Below are 22,973 nucleotides of genomic sequence, written 5' to 3'. Positions count from 1 at the left end.
CCAGGCCAAAGGATTAAAGGAATCCACAAGCGGCAGCGGGGATCGTAAACGGCAAAACAGCCGGGGGAAAACGAAACCGCAACTTCTCCCAAGGAAAAAAGCCGAGCCACAAACGGCTGGCGCTATTAGTGCAAGTAAACAAATAAGGATAAACAATTCTTACTACTTTTGAAGGAAAGATCGAAGGGAAGGTGTTAGAATGTTGAACGAGCTATCACAATACAACCGCAGGATATGCGAACTGAGCGAATTCTGGGGAAGGGGCGGATCCAGCAAGCTTTTTTAACACTAGGCTCAGTTCCACCGGATTGGACATGAGCAACCCATGTGACTGCTGGACCCGCTCCTTCAGTACGGAGAATTGCTATCTTATGAACCATGGTGGGAACAAAAGATTAAACAAATCTTTTAGAAATAGCAATAACACTTGACTTATATACCATTTCACAGTGCTTTGCAGCCCTCTCTAAGTTGTTTACAGAGTCAGCATACTGCCCCCAACAATCTGGATCCTCATTTTACCAATCTCAGAAGGAGCCAACCTTGAACCTGGAGCCAATCTTGAGCCTGATGAGATTTGATCTGCCAAACTGCTGGCAATTCAGTGATCAGCAAATGTAGCTTGCAATACTTCACTCTAACCACTATGCCACCACTGTATTATCAAACGTAGCTCTACAAGATAATAGCTATATTTAAGTCATTAACCTAAAAATTGTGATATTAAAATATAAATTATATGCTAGTATATGATGCCAAACAAAGATGCTAAGAAAATAAAAAATTGGGGGGAGGGATTATCAAATATATGAATAGATATTTTTCTTCCTTTTTTCCCTTTTGAAATGACATTTTTAAAAGGGAACAAAATATTTCTCATGCACAAGAAATTATTCACAGCATTGCAAATTTAATGTTTTTACTTGTAAATACAAACTCAAAGACCTCTTTATTCTTTTAAAGCATAAACAACATTATCTGCTGTTTCCCAGCAATAGCAACAATCATAGAGCAACAAAAAGTATAAACTATTGGAAGGTTATGCTAATGAAAAGTACAGTGGGGGGGGGGGGGGATAATCTCTAAAAGTCACACTTGATAAAGATAGTGGGAAAATGGTCTTTTTCAATTTGTCCTAAGTGATCACCATCACAACAGTTTCATGTCAAGAAATATGAAAGTCAACCGAAAATATGCAAATTGCTATACTGTTTTCTTAATAAATGTAGTCTAAAACTGTATTTTGCAAAATAAAATGATAATTTTCTATACTCTGGCTGAGGCAGAATAGATCCATAAGAATTTGTCATATAGAAAATCTAATGATACAACAGCAAAGATTAATAAGAAATATGCTCTGAATAAAAATAAAAAGCTAATTCTAATCAAATCATTCTTTTATTTTCAAGAATGAATTCAAAAGTCAGAATCAGATGATTCTAAGATAATAAGAGAAAGATATCTGTTTCTTGATTATATTGGGAAAATTTCAACATCAGAAACAAGTTGGGTACAACAACAAAACATTAAAGGAATAATTCCATTCTGGGAAATAAAATATTCCTGCAATAGCCCTGGCACAAGTTGACAGAACAAAGAAAACAGCCTTCTGAATTAATTAGAAGTTTAGGATGCACTGGAGAAACTTCAAATCTGGTGAAATTGCTAGTGAATACCATTATTCTACCTAGGGTTAGAAAAGTGCCCAAGCCTCTGGGGTGTGGTAAAGGTCTGGGTCCTTTCCTTGACCTAGCATGCCCGGGAGATCTGGTCCTCCCACACACACACATTCTGGTGCTCTACTTAATGACAACTGAATGAACCTTTTCTTTGCCTTATTCATTATTCCTATGATTGCATAGCCAGAGTGTGTTGAGCGAACAAGTTGCAGTATCATTACTACACTGCTTAATGAAATCACTAGAGGCAGTAAGGACATTACAAATCTCCATTTAGGTGAGGAAGCAGCGATCATCAGTTGTTTCAGCTTGAAATGGTTGAGGACTTTCTGAAGATCAATCAAGGACATGCTTTGTTGCTCATCCTATGGATACATAATTGTGCTACTTTTCCAATCATCCCCTTTTCTACACTCAGTGAATGTTATGCACAAATGATAGAATAGTTATTGAATAAGCCTGAGCAATGCCACTGTAAGCAAATCCAAGTGACCAGAAATCAGAAGAGGTGTCCAAGTTTGCTGTGGGTGCAACGTTCACTACAGTTGATGCTTCTAAATCAGTGATTTTCAACCTTTTTTGAGCCGCGGCACACTTTTTACATTTACAAAATCCTGGGGCACACCACCAACCAAAATGACACAAAAAGACAGTAAATATTATTTATTTATTTATTTATTCAATTGTTATGCCCCCTTCTCCTTAGACTCAGGGCGGCTTACAACATGTTAGCAATAGCATTTTTTAACAGAGCCAGTATATTGCCCCCACAATCTGGGTCCTCATTTTACCCACCTCGGAAGGATGGAAGGCTGAGTCAACCTGGAGCTGGGGATGAGATTTTAACTGCTGACCTTCAGATTTACAGTATTTCTACATGTATTTATACATAGAACATACAATCCCATGTAACATCCCCTTATAAATACAGTCAATCATCAATCATCCCTCCTCAAATTTATACTACTGTCTCATTTCTGTCTCTCCCCCCGCCCCTTATATGTCTGTGTGTACTCAAACCATTTCCAAAACCAGGTGAGGGCTGGGGGTTTTTTCTTATTATTTGGGTGCTTTTTACCATATGCTTCAAGAATCACCTCTCTCTCTCTTTTGTTTCTCCTCTCATTCTCTGCCTCAATCATTTTCTCATTTCTCCTCCCCTTTTTGTTCTCATTTCTCTCTCTCTCTCCTTTCCTCTTCCTATCTGTCTCTCTTGCTTTCTTTTTTTCTCTCTCTCTCTCTTTCTTGCTTTCTTTCAGTATCTCTTGCTATCTCTCTTTTTCTCTTTTGCTTTTCTTCTCTCGTGCTTTTTCTTGTTCTTTCTCTCTCTCTGTTGCTCTCTCTCATTCTCTTATTTTCTCTCTCTCTCTTTTCTTTCTCTCTGTTGCTCTCTCATTGTCTTATTTTCTCTCTCTCTCTTCTTTCTCTCTCTTAGTCTCTCTCTCTCTTGTTCTCTCTTATTTTCTTTCTCTCTCTTGTTCTTTCTCTGTCATGCTTTCTCTCTCTTGTTCTTCCTCACTCTCTCTCTCTCTGTTGCTATTAGCACTCCGGATCGGGCAGGCAGAGACATCGACGAGAAGCCATGGGCGCGAGGGGGCTCCAGAGAAGGAAGGATCGGGCGGGGGGGGGGCTCCTGCAAGTGGAAGCCTCAGCCCTGGAGCCCCCTCTCTGCCTGCCCGATCCGCGGGAGTGCTAATAGCGGCGGCGGGCAGAGACATCGACGAGAAGCCATGGGCGCAAGGGGGCTCCAGGGCTGAGGCTTCCACTTGCAGGAGCCCCCCCCGCTATTCCCGCCGCCGCCGCTATTAGCACTTCCACGGATCGGGCAGGCAGAGACATCGACGAGAAGCCATGGGCGCGAGGGGGCTCCAGAGAAGGAAGGATCGGGCGGGGGGGGGGCTCCTGCAAGTGGAAGCCTCAGCCCTGGAGCCCCCTCGCACCCATGGCTTCTCGTCGATGTCTCTGCCTGCCCGATCCTCGGGAGTGCTAATAGCGGCGGCGGGCAGGAGCCCCCCCGCTATTCCCGCCGCCGCCGCTATTAGCACTCCGGATCGGGCAGGCAGAGACATCGACGAAAAGCCATGGGCTCCAGGGGGCTCCAGGGCTGAGGCTTCCACTTGCAGGAGCCCCCCCCCTCTTCCCGCCGCCGCCGCCGCTATTAGCACTCCCACGGGCGAGGGGGCTCCAGGGCTGAGGCTTCCACTTGCAGGAGCCCCCCCCGCTATTCCTGCCGCCGCCTCTATTACCACTCCCGATGCCACAAGTGAAAGCCTCAGCCGCTACTATTGCTATCCCGCCGAGTCCCAAGCTCACCTGCTGCAAAGAAGGAAGGCACGAAGAAGAAAGGTGCGAAAATGAAGGTGTGAAGAAGCAAGCCGGGACACTCAACTTCCGGTTTGGAAGCGGAACTTTGCGGCACACCTGACCTTGTCTCGCGGCACACTACTGTGCCGCGGCACAGCGGTTGGGAAACGCTGTTCTAAATTACCAACCACTGATACCACTAATGCATCCCCTCTTACAACTGGAACACTTGCTGAGATTAGATGGACTACTGGGAGACTGAGAAGATAACAAAGTTACGATACTGAATTAACAAAAACAATGGTGTGTAGCTCGAGGGTTTAGAACCCCTAAGTCTAATACATTATCCGCTTCTGCCATGAACTTATTTGTTATTGCTTTTTCTCAAAGTTCCTTCCATATGTTCTATCACAACACCCATGCAGGACTTCAAGCATATGTCTCCAGCATTATGGTTAGCAATGCTATCTACAAGGAAGCCACAGAAGCCCTGTAGTATGAGAATTGAGGAATCTCTTGATCATTATAGATGGACGTGGAAATATACGTACAGTGGTACCTCAAGATACGAACCCCTCGTCTTACGAACAACTCGTGATACGAACCCAGGGTTCAGAAAAAATTTGCCTCTTCTTACGAACTTTTTTCGAGTTACAAATGCCAAACCCGAACTTCCGGGTTCCGTGTTCGGGAGGCTGCTGGGAAGCCCCCCGACTGTTTTAAAAGGTGACCGCCGGGCTGGGGGGCTTCCCAGCAACCCCCCGAAACCCGAACCCGGAAGTTCGGCAAAAGTTCGGGGTTCGGGAGGTTGCTGGGAAGCCCCCCAGCCTGGCGGTCACCTTTTAAAACAGCCAGGCGGCTTTCCAGCAGCCTCCCGAAGCCGAACGTCAAACCCGAACTTCCGCGTTTGGCGTTCGGCGGCTGCTGGGAAGCCGCCCAGCTGTTTTAAAAGGTGACCGCCGGGCTGGGGGGCTTCCCAGCAACCCCCTGAACCCCGAACCCGGAAGTTCGGGTTTGACGTTCGGCTTCGGGAGGCTGCTGGAAAGGCGCCCGGCTGGGGGGCTTCCCAGCAGCTTCTCGAACCCCAAACTTTTGCTGAACTTCCGGGTTCAGGTTTCGGGAGGATGCTGGGAAGCCCCGCAGGCCGGCTGTCACCTTTTAAAACAGCCAGGGGGCTTCCCAGCAGCCTGGGAAGGCCGGCGGTCTCCATTGCGGAGCCCAGCCATGTGGGCTCTGTTCCCCCTCTTACCAGCCCAGGAGGCAGCCGCTGCGGAGCCCGGCCCTGTAGGCTCCATTTCCTGGCCGGCGGTCTCTGTTGCGGAGCCCAGCCACGTGGGCTTAACCCCGCCCCTCTGTCCCACCCATTGCCTGCATCCAGCAGAAGCTGCCACCCGAGCGCTCTTGCCCGGCGGGAGGTGAAGCATTGGGGTGGGGGGGCTGTCAGGATACTCCCCACCCCAGCACTTTGCATCCCGCTGGCTAAGAGCAATCGGGCAGCAGCTTCTGCCGGACACGGGCAATGAGCGGGACAAAGAAGCGGGGAGAATCAGCAGGCTTTTTTGGCGGCTGGGGGCTGCCTGGCTTTGTGTTTTTGGCTGGGGGGGGAGGCAGGAGGGCCGGCCACCCCACGCCAGTGCTTCACCTTCCCCCCCAGCCAAAAAACCCAAAGGTCCCCACCACAGCACCCACTGCAGCCAAAACGACAAAGCCGGGCAGTTCCCAAGCTGCCAAAGGAGACTTAACCCCGCCCCTCTGTCCCACCCATCGCCCGTATCCCCCCCCACCGCCGCCCGGTTTCAGCTCCCCATTCCTCCAAGTCACTTCACTCCTGTCCTGGCTAAACCGTGCGGCAGCAAACAGGCTTTGGGGTTTTGGCTGGGGGGGGAGGGAGTTAGGAAGGTCCTATTTCTCCCCCCCCAGCCAAAACCCCAAAGCATGTTTGCTGCCGCACGATTTAGCGGCGAAGTGACGTGGAGAGATGGAAAGCTGAAACCGCCCAGTTTCAGCTCCCCATTCCTCCACGTCACTCCGCTCCTGTCCTGGCTAAACTGTGCGGCAGCAAACAGGCTTTGGGGTTTTGGCTGGGGGGGGGAGGGAGTTAGGAAGGTCCTACTTCTCCCCCCAGCCAAAACCCCAAAGCCTGTTTGCTGTCCCACCCATCGCCCGTATCCCCCCCCGCCGCCGCCGCCTGCTGGCTGCGAGCGCTCTGCCAAGCGGCCAGGAGGCATTCAGCGCGTGGAGGAATGGGAAGCACAAACGCCGGTGGCTTCAGCTTCCCATTCTTCCATGAACTTCGCCCTGAATGCTTCTTGGCCGGCTGGCAGAGCGCTCGCAGCCAGCGGGCAGCGGCGGGGGATACGGGCGATGGGTGGGACAGAGGGGCGGGGTTAAGTCTCCTTCGGCAGCTGGTGAACTGCCCGGCTTTGTTGTTTTGACTGCAGCAGGTGCTGTGGTGGGGACCTTTGGGTTTTTGGCTGGGGGGGGAAGGTGAAACACTGGGGTGGGGTGGCCGGCCCTCCTGCCTCCTCCCCCAGCCAAAAATACAAAGCCAGGCAGCCTCCAGCCGCCAAAGGAGCCTCCTGATTCTCCCCGCTTCTCTGTCCCGCTCATTGCCCGTGTCTGGCAGAAGCTGCTGCCCGATTGCTCTTAGCCGGCGGGATGCAAAGTGCTGGGGTGGGGGGGTGTCCTGACCGCCCCACCCCACCCCAATGCAAGCGGCTTGCCCGGCTTCCCTGCGAGGCATCAAATAAGCATTCTGGGTGGGCGGGGGGCGGGCGAGGAGGGGGGAAGCCTCACGGGGAAGCCGGGCAAGAGCGATCTTCTGCCGGCCATGGGCGAGCAGCGGGGAGTCGCCCATGGCCGGCAGAAGATCGCTCTTGCCCGGCTTCACCGCGAGGCATCAGGTCAGCAAGAGCGATCTTCTGCCGGCCATGGGCGACTCCCCGCCGCTCGCATTGGGGTGGGGGGGGCTGTCAGGACACCCCTCCACCCCAGCACTTTGCATCCCGCTGGCTAAGAGCAATCGGGCAGCAGCTTCTGCCGGACACGGGCAATGAGCGGGACAGAGAAGCGGGGAGAATCAGGAGGCTCCTTTGGCGGCGGGTGGTGGGCGAGCGGCGGGGAAGCCGGCGGCTGTGGCAGCTGCTGCAAGAGGCTTCCCCGCCTCCTCAAAGCAGCCTCCCAAACCCGAACTTTCGCTGAGAAGCCCCGCCGCCCGGCTGTCACCTTTTAAAACAGCCGGGGGGCTTCTCAGCAGCCTCCCAACGCCGAACCCGGAAGTTCGGGTTTGGCGTTCGGGTTCAGGAGGCTGCTGGGAAGCCCCCCCGGCTGTTTTAAAAGGTGACAGCCAGGCGGCAGCGTTTTTTTGTAGGTTTTTTTTTGTTGTTGCACGGATTAATTGACTTTACATTGTTTCCTATGGGAAACAATGTTTCGTCTTACGAACCTTTCATCTTACGAACCTCCCCCTGGAACCAATTAAGTTCGTATCTTGAGGTACCACTGTACTGAGAATGATTACTTGTGAAAATGCTAGCCATGTCCACTTTGTACATCAGGTGTAGGATGTGAAATAGTCAAGTTGCCACAGCTTGGTGATAGTACAGTGGTTCTGGATCAATTTCCAATTAAGTTGATATATAGAATATAGCAGTGATGGCGAACCTTTTTTTCCTTGGGTGAGCGCTATTGCACATGCATGAATGCTCACACCCATAATTCAATTCCCCCACCCCTGGAGGTTCTCTGGAGTCCCTCTGGAGGCCGGAAATAGCTTATTTCCCAACTTCTGGTGGGCCCAGTAGGCTGATGTTTCGCTCTTCCTAGGCTCCAAAGGCTTCCCTGAAGCTGGGGGAGGGTATAAATGCTCTCCCCCAAGCCTCCAAAGCTCTCTGGAAGCCAAAAATGTCCCCCCAGTGCCTCCGTGAGCCAAAAATCAGCTGGTCAGCACACTTATGCACGTTGGAGATAAGCTAAGGCAACGGCTCACATGCCAGCAGATATGGCTCCACGTGCCACCTGTGGCACCCGTGCCATAGGTTCGCCATCACTGGAATATAGCTATGCAAGTGCTCAAACACCAATTTCCAGAGGGGGGGCATATAAATCTAATTAATAATAATAATAATAATAATAATATCAAATTATTATTACTATTACTATTATTATTATGTCAATACAACACAGCAAACGAGATCACTATGCTGGATTTCGTATTTTACCACCAGTCGGGCACTTCCCAAGCACCTAGGACTGCGTGATGTAGCGGCGAATTATGTTTGCCGATCCCAGTAAAGCGGCCTTTTGCAATTGACAGTGGAGATTTTGTCAATTCCGATGGTTTTCAAATGTCCGCTGAGATCCTTTGGCACTGCGCCCAGCGTGCCAAGTACCATTGAGATCACTTCCACTGGCTTATGCCAGAATCGTTGCAGCTCGATTTTTAGATCTTCCTATTTCACTAATTTTTCTAGCTGCTCCTCCTCAATTCCGCTGTCCCCTGGGATTGCGATGTCAATGATCCATACTTTCTTTTTCTCCACAATCAGGATGTCTGGTGTGTTATGCTTCAGAATTCGGTCAGTCTGAAGTCGGAAGTTCCACAGTAGTTTTGCTTGCTCATTTTCGACCACTTTTTCGGGCTTATAATCCCACCAGTTCTTTGCCACTGGTAAGTGGTAGTTCTGGCACAAGTTCCAGTGGATCATCTGTGCCACAGCATCATGTCTATGCTAGTAGTCATTCTGTGCAATCTTTTTGCAGCAGCTGAGTATGTGATCGATTGTTTAATCTGTTTCTTTACAGAGTCTGCACTTTGGATCGTCTGTTGATTTTTCAATTCTGGCTTTGACAGCATTTGTTCTAATGGCCTGTTCTTGTGCCGCCAGTATTAGTCCGTCTGTCTCCTTTTTGAGTGTTCCACTTGTAAGCCATCACCAGGTCTTTTCTTTATCCACTTTGCCTTCAATCTTCTCCAAGAACTGTCCATGCAATGCTTTGTTCCGCCAACTGCCCATACGACATTGAGTTACAGTTTTTCTGTACTGGTCCTTAGTTTGCTTCACCTTGAGAAGCTTCCTATTGTTGACCTCCATCAACGCTGACTCTTTGCTCTCCTTCACATAGTCAGCTAATGCATGCTTCTCTTCTTCCACTGTCTGCTTCACTTGCAAAAGTCCTGCCGCCTATTTTCCTTGGTAAATACAGCCTGTCAACGTCACTGCAGGGGTGTAGTGCATGATGGATCGTCATTAATTTTCTGGTTTTCCTGTCCAGGTTGTCCAGCTCTTCTTGAGTCCAGTTCACTATGCCAGCTGTGTATCTAATGACAGGTATGGCCCACGTATTTATAGCCTTGATAATGTTGCCACCATTCAGTTTGCTCTTCAAAATTTTTCTGGTCCTCTGGATGTACTCTTTGCTTTTCTTCCTTTCATATATTTTCTCCTCTATTTTTATATATTTTCTTTATATATATTACTACATGTCTATTCTCTTCTGTATGTATTGTTTATTGGACAAAGTAAGTAAGTAAGTAAGTAAGTAAGTAAGTAAGTAAGTAAGTAAGTAAGTAAGTAAGTAAAATAAAATAAAATAAAATACTCTTTGCTGATCATAGTTTTCACATGGCCATGCTTGATATTATCCAGTTGCAAGATGCCCAAGTATCTGTAGGCTTCTGGCTGGTGGCACTTGATGGTTTGACCATTTGGCATTTCAATGCCCTCACTTTCAGTGATTTTCCCCTTTTTCAGTGCCACTGTGGCACATTTATCCAGGCCAAACGCCATGTCGATGTCATTGCTGAAGATTCGCACAGTGTTGGTTAGTGACTGTATCTCAGTTTCTGATTTTCCGTACAACTTCAGGTCATCCATATACACCAAGTGTGAAATTTTTGGTGAATTCCTAGCAGTTTGGTAGCCTAAGTTTGTTTTCTGTAGGATGAGTGACAGCGGGATTATAGCGATGATGAATAGCAATGGGGACAAAGAGTCCCCCTGGAAGATGCCCCTTCTGATGTTGATCAGTCCATAGCTTTCATTCCCAACAAAAAGCTCAGTCTTCCAATATTTCATCACCTTTTCTATGAATTTCCTGATATTTTCATTGACTCCAATGACTTCGAGGCATTTTATGATCCAGCTGTGTGGCAATGAGTCAAAGGCTTTCTTGTAGTTAATCCAGGGCATGTATAGGTTTGTTTTCCTGTTCTTACAGTTCTCCGAAATCATTTTATCAATTAGGAGCTGGTCTTTCGTACCTCTGCTTCATCTTTTATTGCCCTTTTGCTCCACTGGCATGATGTCATTTTCTTCTAAGTAGTCCTAGAAGAAAATGAATTCTGTCAGCTATGATACCTGTCAGCAGTTTGAGCATGGTCGGCAAACATGTTATTGGCCTGTAGTGTCCGGGTATGGCTCCTTTCGCTGCATCTTTCTGTATTAAATATGTTTTGCCAGTTGTAAGCCATTCACTAATATTTCCTGTCTGCAGCATTTTGTTGAACAGTTCGGCCATTTTTGCATGCAGGCTGGTCAGGTATTTCAGCCAAAAGCCATGCACCTGATCAGTGCCAGGGGATGTCCAGTTCTTTACCCTCTTCACTCTTTCTGCAATCATTTCAGTGTTATCTCCAGCTGCTGCATATTGCTCCCTGAGAATTCCTTCTCCAAATTGCAGGTAGTCAGCAGAAGTAGCCTGCAATACTATATTCTGCCACTGTAGCTAATGCCATGGCTAGAGAATCATTCCTATCTTTTTAGCCAAACTTGGATTATGTTCTATAACTCTTTCAACAAGGTACCTGAACAGCTGACACAAAGAGCTTTTCTGGAGCACTGGGCATAGGTGTTTTTCTCTGCAGCCAGCCTCATATCATTTTCAACACATCTGAACACTGCATGTGCACTGGCCAGCTGCTCCTTTCCTATTTCCACTGTGTGCATGCACACCAGCCAGCTGCTCTTTTCCAGGTTCCAGCTCTCTTTGGGCAGGCATTCCACCAGCACCTGGTCTTCTGGGTTCCAGTGTGCACTTGCACACCGGCCAGCTGGTCTTCACATAAACACCAGCTGGCTGGCCGGCATGCTTGCGTGCACTGGAACTCAAAAGACCAGCTGCCAGAGGTGTGCCTGTCCACAGAGAGGGCTCTAGCTGCCACCTTTGGCACATGTGCCATGGGTTCACCATCTTGGCTATATACTAACACTTGACAGTCTCTCTCACACAGGGAGTTTGAGTAGTACTCTCCTGTTCAGTATCAGTAGCCTTATAGGTTACTTTAGATACACGTCTAGAGAACTAAAATATTTATTTACATTATGCTATAACCTGCACATTGGATCTAAAAATCAGTTTACAAAAGTGAGTATTAAAGATATTTGTGTACTTGCTTGATTGCAACACCATATACAAGCAATTCCCCAAAACACTATTACAAATTTGGGAGCCCATTAGGTTGTCTAATGTTGCTCAGGTTGCAAAAACCAAGTACATAATGTAAAACTTCATTCTGGAGGAAATTGTTCCCTTTGCACTGGGGCAGGATGCATTTTATCCACTATACTCTGCAAGGTTGACACTGAATACCCTCTCCCAGCTTTTGGAACCACTACTGAAAAGAGACAGGTGGCGAGAGTGGCTCTGGATCACAAACTTAGAAGAAAGAAAATACTTCAAAAAAGGAAAGGGGTGCGTGTGTGTGTGTGTGTGTAAAAATCTTTAAGGTGTCCCCCCTTTGCATTAGAGGGAAGAACAATATCTGAAGCTGGTGCCACTGCTGTACACTTAATACAAAACTGCAGGAACTTTTACTATTTGCTTCCAAATGTGTGGTGCTGGTACCTGAACAGATAAAGTATTTCACATTGCATCTTGTTTCTAATGTCCAACTGCATCATTATGCTTCTCACAGTATTTTTCTTTTACTGGTTGATCCTAGAAGAGTCGCATAACTTTTAAACCTCAAGGGAATGGGAAGCTATGGAGGGAATGTGCAATAGGCATTAAGAAAAGCCAATACATCACCATTGTAACAACATCCAATAATGAATGGATGGGAATTAATTTTCTAAGAGAATTATACACAAGATAAAACATCTAGACTTCCACATCTTCTCTTTTGTGTGGAGTGTGGTATGCTTGGTCACACAAGTCTTAATTCATGCTACAGCTTCTGACATGAAAGCATCTGCAAAAAAATAATAACATACAGGAAAGAAATGCCATTTGCTATGATCCTAGCTCTCAATATCAGCATCAATTTGCTGGCTGCAATTTCTGCTGAAATGAAAGAGGAAACAGATGTGGATGCTGTGGTTGGTGGTATAGGAACTAAATGCTTAGAGAATAAGGCTCACCTGGTGACTACAGTTAATTCATGAGGCAGTCCAAAGGCATCAACAGAGGTGGTTCTACCATCCTCACATTCAATGGAGAGATGAATGATAGCTGACAATCTTCAGGATAACTCATGTGAGTATCCCTTAGATTTCCAAATGTTGGCGGGGGAAGATATCCAGCTAAAAGTCCCTAATCCAAATAGATTTTCCAAGGAAAAACAAACTGCCATCTCAACCATTAAACATTTAGAATATTAAGAAATCCCTGACTACCTTTTCCAAACCTATCAAGAATTTGAGGCCTTCTGAATGTTTTAAGTCTGAGCTGCCATTAAAGAATCTATTTCCACCATTTGGAAATAAACTGTGGGATGGCACTGTTAACAATCTAATGTTAATTTCTGCAGTCCCACCAATATGTATCTGTAGAACTATACAGCAACAAGGCACTATCCCAATACTTAGGTACCTGTTGATTCCTGGCCCTGGAACAGTGATGAAAGCTACTATTCCTATTCCTTTAGCTGTTTTGTATGTGGATGATTATATTGTGGCCCAATATAATTATGGAAACCTTTTGCCAACTATATGCTAATCTACTCTATTATCCAAAGAGATATCAAGAGCACACTGAGCTTCTGTTTCTAGGATGAAACATTAAAACTTTTCCCTGGTTTTACTATTGTAAATCTCACGGCAAGACCAGTACACTTCCCTGGCTATGGGCAAGAGTAGAGGCAGGGATTTGTTAGCAAGGAGAAGCAGAGCTCCATGACTTGAAGCACAAAATATGGACATACAGCAGTTGTCCACTGCTATGCATGTAGTTCTTGATTTACAACAGCTCATTTAGTGACTTTTCAAAGTTACAACAGCACTAAAAATAGTGATTTATGACTATCTTTCACACATGCCCATGGTCATGTAATCAAAATTCAGATACTTATGACTATTGCTGTGTCCCAAGGTCATGTTTTGAAACCTTTTGAAAAGCAAAGTCAATGTGGAAGCCAGATTCACATAACAATCGGATTGCTAACTTATCAACTATTGTGATTCACTTAACAACTGTACCAAGAAAGATCATAAAGTGGGGCAAAACCCATTTAACAAATACTTACTGAACAACAGAAATTTTGAGCTCAATTGTGATAATAAATTGAGGACTACCTGTATAACACTGAGAAGTAAATTTTGGAGGGAAGGGCATAGAGGAATGCATATGATCAAAGTTGTATCCATCCAATGGGATCATAGCTACCACATCTTTTTCAAGAGGATTTATATCTAAGCTTTTTCTCATGGTTAGGGAAGAGATTGTAAAATTCTGCTGCCAAATTTCTTCCAAATACACAATTTCATTCAAAACTAAACAATGAAGGCTACACCAGTACATTACTGTGAGATATTAGATAGCTGTAACTGATAATCAGTTTGTGTGTGATGTAATCATTGATGGAAAGGGGCCAAAAATCAATAATTAAATTATATCTAAAATAATTGTGAACACTATAAAAAGTAGATTTTGATTACATTATTAAATTTTTGAAAAAATATATTTCTAAACTTGTGATAAGTTCTTTCAATGTAAACATTTTACTTTTATGTGGAATATTACCAAATTTTAATAATGTTAGATTCAAACTAGCAGTTAGCTTGGGACAGCCACCCTTTTTCAACCTGATCTACTTCACAAGCAATTTATAATAAAGTACAGTATAAGTAGCGACTAAACCATCTACACCAGTGATAGCAAACCTTTTTTACCTCAGGTGCCAAAAGCGTGTGTATGCACGCTATCACACAAGTGAAAGTGCCCACACCCATAATTCAATGCCTGGGGAGGGTGAAAATGACCTTTCCCCCCCACCCGCCCGTCTGAAGTTCATAAACGGAAATGTTTTCCAACTTCTGGTGGGCCCGGTAGGCCTGTTTTTCGCCCTCCCCAGGCCCCAGAGGTTTCCCTGAAGGTCTTCGGAAGCGTTCCTCCCACAGCCTTTGTGAGAATCAAAAATCAGCTGGCTGGTGTGCACATGTGCACTGGAGCTGAGCTTGGGCACCGGCTCGCATGTGGCAGATATGACTCCGTGTGCCACCTGTGACACGCGTGTGTCATAGGTTTGTCATCACTGATCTATGCTGTGCTACAGCCCTGAAAAATAACATGCAAAGGTACACCTCTGCCTTTATTTACACTCACAAATGTTTGTCAATCACAAAGAGTTATTCTTGAACATGGACCATTGTGTTTGAGAAAATTTTCTTTCTTTGATCCTGTTTATAAACACATTAACAAAACCTTCACCAAAATGCAACTGTTATTTTTCTTCTTCTATTCAAACATGTCAGATTCTTGAAGATTGTTTGGACAACTCCCTAAAGTTCTTTTGGCAGTTTCTCAGAAGTGGTTTGCCATTGCCTCCTTTCTAGGGCTGAGCAAAAATGATTGGCCCAGGGTCACCCAGCCTGCACTTTTAGCAAATAATAGGTGATTAGAATCCTGAGTCTAACCCATTTTCATCTAACCATTTGATCATCCAGTTAAGAAATAAACAGAAAAAGTATCATTGTTTTAATACAATCTTCTCTCAACCTAACACGTTACTGGTCCCTTTCAGAGCCCAAACTTTAAATAAATGTCTCGGTCAATGTTTACCAAGCATCTGTAAGTATTACAGAACTTTGCAGGAGGGATTTCTCAGGATACAAGAACTAGTGGAGAACATGGATGAACTTCTCAATTCTTCTGTTTAGAAATAGCGTCACTTTGGAGACAGGAGGTGACATACCGATCAAAGAGATGGGAGACAGAAATGCTTAATGAGTCAATGCACTGGCATTAGGCGCTTCCGATAAGGCAAGGCGGGAGTGGGGAAACGAAACAAACGAGGGACAAGAAGAGCTTTGCAGCAGCCAAAGGGTCAGGAAGAAAAAAGTAACCATTTATTGAAGGGAACTCTGCCCAAAGCAGTTTTATCCAAAAGCGACAACTACATTCCCATCGCTAACCAGATCGGAAAGAACCACCCCATTTCCTCACAACTTCCCCTCCATACGCAAAGGTCACGGAGGAAGCAGGGGGGGGAGAAGGGGGGGTGGGCTCGCAGACCCGCCTCGGTGGAGGTTCCAGAACGCTAGGCCCTCACGCAGCTAAAGGGTCCGCGGCGGCCTGAACGAAACGGAGAGTCTCTCCACCCCGTCCATTTCCTCTTCTCAGGCCGGCTCTTCCCTTACCTTCTGGGAGTTGCTCTGCTGCAGCACATTCTGCTCCACGGTCATGGCCCTTTCCCAGCTTCGGCTTCCCTCCCTGCCGGCCTAAGGGAGTGACGACGACGAAGGGGCGCTGGCGAGGGAAGGCTGAGAGAACTAGAGTGAACGCCAGGCCTGAACGGACCCAGAGGAAAAGGAGGGCTAGGAGGCCGCCGCTGAGTCAACGCAGCCGTGACGCGACGCGACGCCCAAACAAGCAGCAACAACCCCGGGGAAGAGCAGCGCGTTTTCGGGCCGGCTCTACGCCTGCTCAGCGGAAGGCGCGCCCACGACGCCGCGGCCTCAACCAAACCTGGCCGGCCCTGCAATGGGAGTTTCGGCTCCTCCCATCTCGCCGTTGTTTCTCTTCATTACGTCTTAGAGCCCGGTCCTGCACACATCTCTACTCAGATCATAAATAATTGAAACTATGTAAAAGTAGCACTGCATGAATGGATAGCGTAAGAGGTGAGGAGCAGTTTCTTTTAAACTGATATAGTAGGAAATTTTATTTCATAAATAACATCTCTCTGCGCTTAGTTTGTACGAAGTTGCCTTGTTGTCCCCTCCCCTTTTTTTTCTGATATCAAATGCAGTGATAATTTCATTTTCCCCTTCTTTTTACTCTGCCCCATTATCGGCTCTTTCATCCCTCTTCAAGTTCTTTTATTGTAAGGGCGTGTCCACGTTTTTTTTAAAAAACATACTTAACCCTTTAGCCGAATTTCCAGAGAACAACAAACTCTTTTTCTCACATAAACAGAATGGGTCATGTGCTTCAGGCACTCAAAGAAGGCTGGATTATTTGGTGTTAATGAAAACTTGGCCAGACAAAGAGGCTGATGATTAACTATGGAAATGGTGCTGTTCCTCCAAAAGACTACTTGTTTTGCTTTCTGTAGGGATTCTCCAGCAGCCAGCCATTGAGGAGCAATCAGAAGATGCAGCCATACTTTGCTTAACCCTTGCTATTAAAAAAACCCCCAAAAACCTCAACTTCATACTTATGATGAAATGAACAATGATCTACTGAATTAATGCACTTGCCAGGTTTTGCTCTACACATTAATTCATGAACTTCCCAAATTGGCTGTCTTCATGTGTCACATTGAGCCACAAATTTACCAATCTCAGTATTGTGCAAAGTCTTGTATAAAGTGTTGTGTTGCCTCCATAAAAGGCACTGACTGGAGGATGGGATCCAATCTATTACCGTACTGCACCTCCCACATCTAAGCATAGGGACCCAAATTATTTTCACTGAGAGCAAATTCATTGTGTGTCCAATCACACTTGGCCAATAAAAAGTCCTTTTCTTTTCCTGTCTATCAGATCATGTTGTCATCCTAAGTTAAAACATAACAGGGTGAAACCTAAAAGTCCTGCTTGGCATGATTGGCTAGTACTGCTACACCAGCAATAAAAAGATTATTAAAAGGGCCACTGAAAGTTCTGCTGTAATCCTGAATGTGTAAGAAATGGCTCAAGACTTACAAAACAGGCACACCTACCAGTCTATCCTTTTCTAGTTAGCACCCCTAAGTAATGTACAGAAAAGAAATAAGCAGTAGTACATAGAATAGTACTTTATTTTTAACTATTTTTAATAGATTATTGTGAGATTCCTAGTGTTGTCATATGAGTTAGTTCTCCATACAAGTCCTGTAATTAAGTTAATGAAATGGGAAGAGTGGCAGGCAATGTCTACATGCCATAATCATCACAAGTGGGCCCATAGACATTGAGCTCTGCTGCACCTTGGTTTACATGCCTAGATAGGTCTTTGCTAACAACCACTTGTTCAGCAATTGTTCAAAATTCCAATAGCACTGAACAAGTCATATTGACAACAGGTCCTTGAAATTCCAGCCATTGGTCACATGATTACTATTTGCACCTTATCTGACAGGTATGGAAAGTCAAGGGAAAAGCCAGCAGGGGGATGTTTCCCTCTGTACTGGCACCATAACTCACTAGCCCCTCATGCACCCTCATGCATCCTGCAGCAGCCATCCCAAGTCTTGCTATACTCATGCTTGCCAGCCCCTCCTCCATATGCAACAGCCACTCCTAGTCTCCTCACACTATGCCTCATTGGCCACTCACATATCCTCGGCGCACCTGGCAGCATCCACTTACCTGCCTATCAGTTCGCTTATGAACCACCTGGGTTTTGCAATGTCTTCCTGGCTTCCCCATGACTGCTTTTTGGAAGCCAAAGGAAATTGTGAGGCCGTTCTCATTTAACAAGAGCAACAGGGAATACATAGATTGTTGTTGCTAAGCAGTGCACCTGAATGATGTTACAACACATGGGTCAGCAACAAATTTTGGTCTTAAATTCTGTTGTTAACTGACAACTACCATTAATACTTTTTTAGAATTAAAAAAAAAATTGACCAGTTTTCCAGGTTTAACTATACAGTCATACCTCGTCTTACGAACCTAATTGGTTCCAGGGGGAAGTTCGTAAGACGAAAGGTTCGTAAGACGAAACATTGTTTCCCATAGGAAACAATGTAAAGTCAATTAATCCGTGCAACCAAAAAAAAACCCCCGGAAAAAAACGCTGCCTGGCTGTCACCTTTTAAAACAGCCTGGGGGCTTCTCAGTGACCTCCCGAACGCCGAATGCCAAACCCGAACTTCCGGGTTCGGCGTTCGGGAGGCCGCCGAGAAGCCCCCAGGCTGTTTTAAAAGGTGACAGCCGGGCTGGGAGGCTTCCCAGCAACCTCCCGAACCCCGAACCCGGAGGTTCGGCAAAAGTTCGGGGTTCGGGAGGTTGCTGGGAAGTCCCCCAGCCCGGCTGTGACCTTTTAAAACAGCCGGGCGGCTTCCCAGCAGCTTCCCGAAGCCGAACACCAAACCCGAACTTCCGCGTTCGGCGTTTGGAGGCTGCTGGAAAGCCGCGCGGCTGTTTTAAAAGGTGACAGCCGGGCTGGGAGGCTTCCCAGCAACCTCCCGAACCCCGAACCCGGAGGTTCAGCAAAAGTTCGGGGTTCGGGAGGTTGCTGGGAAGTCCCCCAGCCCGGCTGTGACCTTTTAAAACAGCCGGGCGGCTTTCCAGCAGCTTCCCGAAGCCGAACACCAAACCCGAACTTCCGCGTTCGGCGTTCGGAGGCTGCTGGAAAGCCGCGCGGCTGTTTTAAAAGGTGACAGCCGGGCTGAAAGGCTTCCCAGCAACCTCCCGAACCCCGAACCCGGAAGTTCAGCAAATGTTCGGGGTTTGGGAGGTTGCTGGGAAGCCCCCCAGCCCGGCTGTGACCTTTTAAAACAGCCGGGCAGCTTCCCAGCAGCTTCCCGAAGCCGAACGCCAAACCCGAACTTCCGCGTTTGGCGTTTGGGGGCTGCTGGAAAGCCGTGCGGCTGTTTTAAAAGGTGACAGCCGGGCTGGGGGCCTTGCCAGCAACCTCCAGAACCCCGAACCTGGAAGTTCGGCAAAAGTTCGGGGTTCGGGAGGTTGCTGGGAAGCCCCCCAGCCCGGCTGTGACCTTTTAAAACAGCCGGGCAGCTTCCCAGCCATCTCCCGAAGCCGAACGCCAAACCCGAACTTCCGCGTTCGGCGTTCAGAGGCTGCTGGGAAGCCCCCCAGCCCGGCTGTTACCTTTTAAAACAGCCGTGCGGCTTCCCAGCAGCCTCCGAACGGTTTAGAAAAAATTTGCCTCTTCTTACGAACTTTTTTCGTGTTACGAACGCCAAACCCGAACTTCCGGGTTCGGTGTTCTGAGGCTGCTGGGAAGCCCCGCCGCCCGGCTATCACCTTTTAAAACAGCCGGGGGCTTCCCAGCAGCCTCCCAAATGCCGAACCCGGAAGTTTGGGTTTGGCGTTCATAACACGAAAAAAGTTCGTAAGAAGAGGCAATTTTTTTCTGAACCCCGGGTTCGTATCTCGAGTTGTTCGTAAGACGAGGGGTTCGTATCTTGAGGTACCACTGTACCTTAAATGTATCATAATTCCTTTTTAATAGTAAAGACTATTTCTCTTGGCTTGTGTGCCACAAGTGCAATCAAAGTCCAATTTTACTCCATGCCTGCTCACACTATTTTCTGCTATCTAGGATCTCCAAATGAGATCTTCAGCTATCCCTATTATTTCTAACAAGGACATAAACAAATAACTATAATGTTAATGTTTTGGCAGCAGCATATGAAGTTCTCAAATGTAACAGTTCCTTTCCAAATCAGTGAAACATGCCAAGTTTTGGGAGGCGGGGATACAAAGGAAGCCTCTATGCACTGACCTTTCTTTACTGCCGCAAGGACTGGTGTTTGTATATAATGCTGCTTATTTCTCAAGGTCTTTAAATTAACTTCTTTTCTCCACCACCTCAGTGTCTTTATGGTTGAGACAAGAGGATAATACATCAATATAAATTGCTGTTTCCATAGCTGTCTCCATTGTTACCCGTCAGCTATGAAGCTAAACAGAGGTGCCAGCCCCACCTAATTCAATATAGGGCAGTTTCAAGGCAGTGATAAGGTAAACTTCCACCTTTCAATTTAATTTATTTGTGGGAACCATGCGCTAATCTCTCACCGGCTGCAGGTCATTTCATTCATGTATACTGTATTTTTCCCTTGTGAATTTTATAGTAAGAGGGAAAATGCCAGTTTTAAACTGAAACACCATAACAACAACTACTACTACTAATACTACTACTACTACTACTACTATTATTATTATTATTATTATTATTATTATTATTATTATTATTAGATTTGTATGCCGCCCCTCTCCGAAGTCTCGGGGCGGCTCACAACAATGATAAAAACAATATTATAGTGAAACAAATCTAATATTAAAAAGAAATATATAAAACCCTAAAATATTAAAACCAGACAACACATACATACCAAACATAAAATATAAAGAGCCTGGGGGAAAGATGTCTCAAATCCCCCATGCCTGGTGGTATAGGTGGGTCTTGAGTAGTTTACGAAAGACAAGGAGGGTGGGGGCAGTTCTAATCTCCGGGGGCAGTTGATTCCAGAGGGCCGGGGCCACCACAAAGAAGGTTCTTCCCCTGGGGCCTGCCAGACGACATTGTTTAGTTGACTGGACCCGGAGAAGGCCAACTCTGTGGGACCTTATCGGTCGTTGGGATTTGTGCGGTAGCAGGCGGTTCTGGAGGTACTCTGGTCCAATGCCATGTAGGGCTATAAAGGTCATAACCAACACTTTGAATTGTGACCGGAAACTAATCGGCAGCCAATGCAGGCCACGGAGTGTTGTAGAAACGTGGGCGAATCTGGAAAGCCCCACGATGGCTCTTGCAGCCGCGTTCTGCACAATCTGAAGTTTCTGAACACTTTTCAAAGGTAGCCCCATGTAGAGAGCGTTGCAGTAATCGAACCTCAAAGTGATGAGGGCATGAGTGACTGTGAGCAATGACTCCCTGTCCAAATAGGGCCGCAACTGGTGCACCAGGCGAACCTGGGCAAACGCCCTCCTCGCCACAGCCAAAAGATGATGTTCCAATGTCAGCTGTGGATCGAGGAGGACGCCCAAGTTGCGTACCCTCTCTGAGGGGGTCAGTAATTCCCCCCCAGGGTGATGGACGGACAGATGGAATTGTCCTTGGGGGGCAAGACATCCATCCAGGTCCCAACAGCCTCCAGGCACTGGCACATAACTTCCACTGCTTCTTTAACTGGACATGGGGTGGAGATGTATAACTGGGTATCATCAGCATATTGATGATACCTCACCCCATGCCCTTGGATGATCTCACCCAGTGGTTTCAATTAGATATTAAATAGCAAGGGGGAGAGGACCTACCCCTGAGTCACCCCACAAGGGAGAGACCTAGAGGTGAACCTCTGACCACCCACTAGCACCGACTGCGACCGACCGGAGAGGTAGGAGGAGAACCACTGAAGAACAGTGCCTCCCACTCCCAAGCCCTCCAGCTGGTGCAGAAGGATACCATGGTCAGTGGTATCAAAAGCCGCTGAGAGGTCAAGAAGCACCAGGACAGAGGACAAGCCCCTGTCCCGGACCCACCAGAGATCATCAAGGCGACCAAAGCAGTTTCTATGCTGTAGCTGGGCCTGAATCCAGACTGTTGTGGACCTAGATAATTGGCTTCTTCCAAGGACTGCTGGAGTTGGAGCGCCACCACTTTCTCAACAACCTTTCCCATAAAGGGAAGGTTGGAGACTGGACGGTAGTTATTAAGCATGGTTGGCCAACTTCAAACTGTCAGTTTTGGGAAGACAAGTCCTTTGCACAGAATTATTATTGTTTTATGGTGCCATGGTATTTATAGAGCATTAAAAATGTCAGTTGTCAGCTCCTAAGTTCTGGAGATTTTTTTTTAGGGGGGGGCAGAAATACAGTATGCCATATTTACATTTTGTAAATATTTAAGTATATCTTCTCATATGACAACACTGAAGAAATGACACTTGGCTACATTGTAAAGTAGTGAGTATCCACTTGTATAACAGTGTAAATGTATTGTCCCCTCAAAATAATGAAACATACAATCATTAATGTCTAAACTTCTGGCAACAAAAGTGAGTACACCCTTAAGTGATAATGTCCAAATGGGGCCCAGGTAGCTATTTGCCCTCCCTGGTGTCATGCAACTCGTTATTGGTACAAGGGCTCAGGTGTGAAGGGGGAGCTAGTGTTAAATTTGGTGTTATCACGCTCACTCTCTCATACTGGTCACTATCATACCGGAAGTTCAACATGGCACCTCATGGCAATGAACTCTTTGAGGATCTGAAAAAATGAATTGTTGCTCTACATAAAGATGGCCTAGGTTTTAAGAAGATTGCCAAGACCCTGAAACTGAGTTGTAGCATGGTAAGCAAGGCCATACAGCTGTTTAATAGAATAGGTTCCACTCAGAACAGGCCTTGCCATTTTCAATCAAAGAACTTGAGTGCCACCAGTTCCATGACATCATCATGGAGGAGTGGAAGAGGACTCCCGTGGCAATCTGTAAATCTCTGGTGCATTCTATGCCCAAGAGAGTGCTGGAAGATAATGGTGACCACACCAAATATTGACACTTTGGACCCCATTTGGACATTATCACTTAGGGGTATACTCACATTTGTTGCCAGCATTTTAGTGGCTGTGTGTTGCATTATTTTGAGGGGACAGCACATTTACACTGTTGTACAAGCTGTAAACTCAATATATTACATTGCAACCAAGTGTCATTTCTTCAGTGTTGTCATATGAATAGATATATTAAAATACAGTGGTACCTCATGATACGAACCTCTCGTGATACGAACCCGGGGTTCGGAAATTTTTTGCCTCTTCTTACGAACTTTTTTCGGCTTATGAACCCACCGCAGATTGCAAAATGGTGCTCCGCTGGGCGCCGCCGCCCAGCTGTCACCTTTTAAAACAGCTGGGGGGCTTCTCAGCGTTCACCTGA

General features: G+C 46.5%; 1 protein-coding gene and 1 long non-coding RNA gene across 5 annotated transcripts in view; one reads left to right on the top strand and one right to left on the bottom strand.

The window, feature by feature from the left end:
* Positions 1-15,874, bottom strand: part of USP25 (ubiquitin specific peptidase 25) — a 76,560-nt gene extending 60,686 nt beyond the window's left edge. Inside the window, exon 1 of one of the 3 annotated variants that reach the window (XM_070750272.1) lies at positions 15,560-15,874. In XM_070750272.1, the coding sequence (XP_070606373.1) occupies positions 15,560-15,604 (45 nt within the window). In that variant the 5' untranslated portion in view covers positions 15,605-15,874. The remainder of the gene's footprint in view (positions 1-15,559) is intronic. The other 2 variants (XM_070750270.1, XM_070750271.1) reach the window with 2 other exon arrangements.
* The window catches only part of LOC139166558 (uncharacterized), a 189,056-nt gene continuing 181,592 nt past the window's right edge, over positions 15,510-22,973 (top strand). For both annotated transcript variants that reach the window (XR_011558978.1, XR_011558977.1), the window contains exon 1: positions 15,510-16,042. This is a non-coding gene — a long non-coding RNA (uncharacterized lncRNA). The remainder of the gene's footprint in view (positions 16,043-22,973) is intronic.

This window comes from Erythrolamprus reginae, chromosome 4, assembly GCF_031021105.1.
Source record: "Erythrolamprus reginae isolate rEryReg1 chromosome 4, rEryReg1.hap1, whole genome shotgun sequence".
Classification (NCBI taxonomy): Eukaryota; Metazoa; Chordata; class Lepidosauria; order Squamata; family Dipsadidae; genus Erythrolamprus; species Erythrolamprus reginae.
Note: the sequence above shows the minus strand (reverse complement) of the source record. Positions and strands in the feature narration are given on the sequence as shown.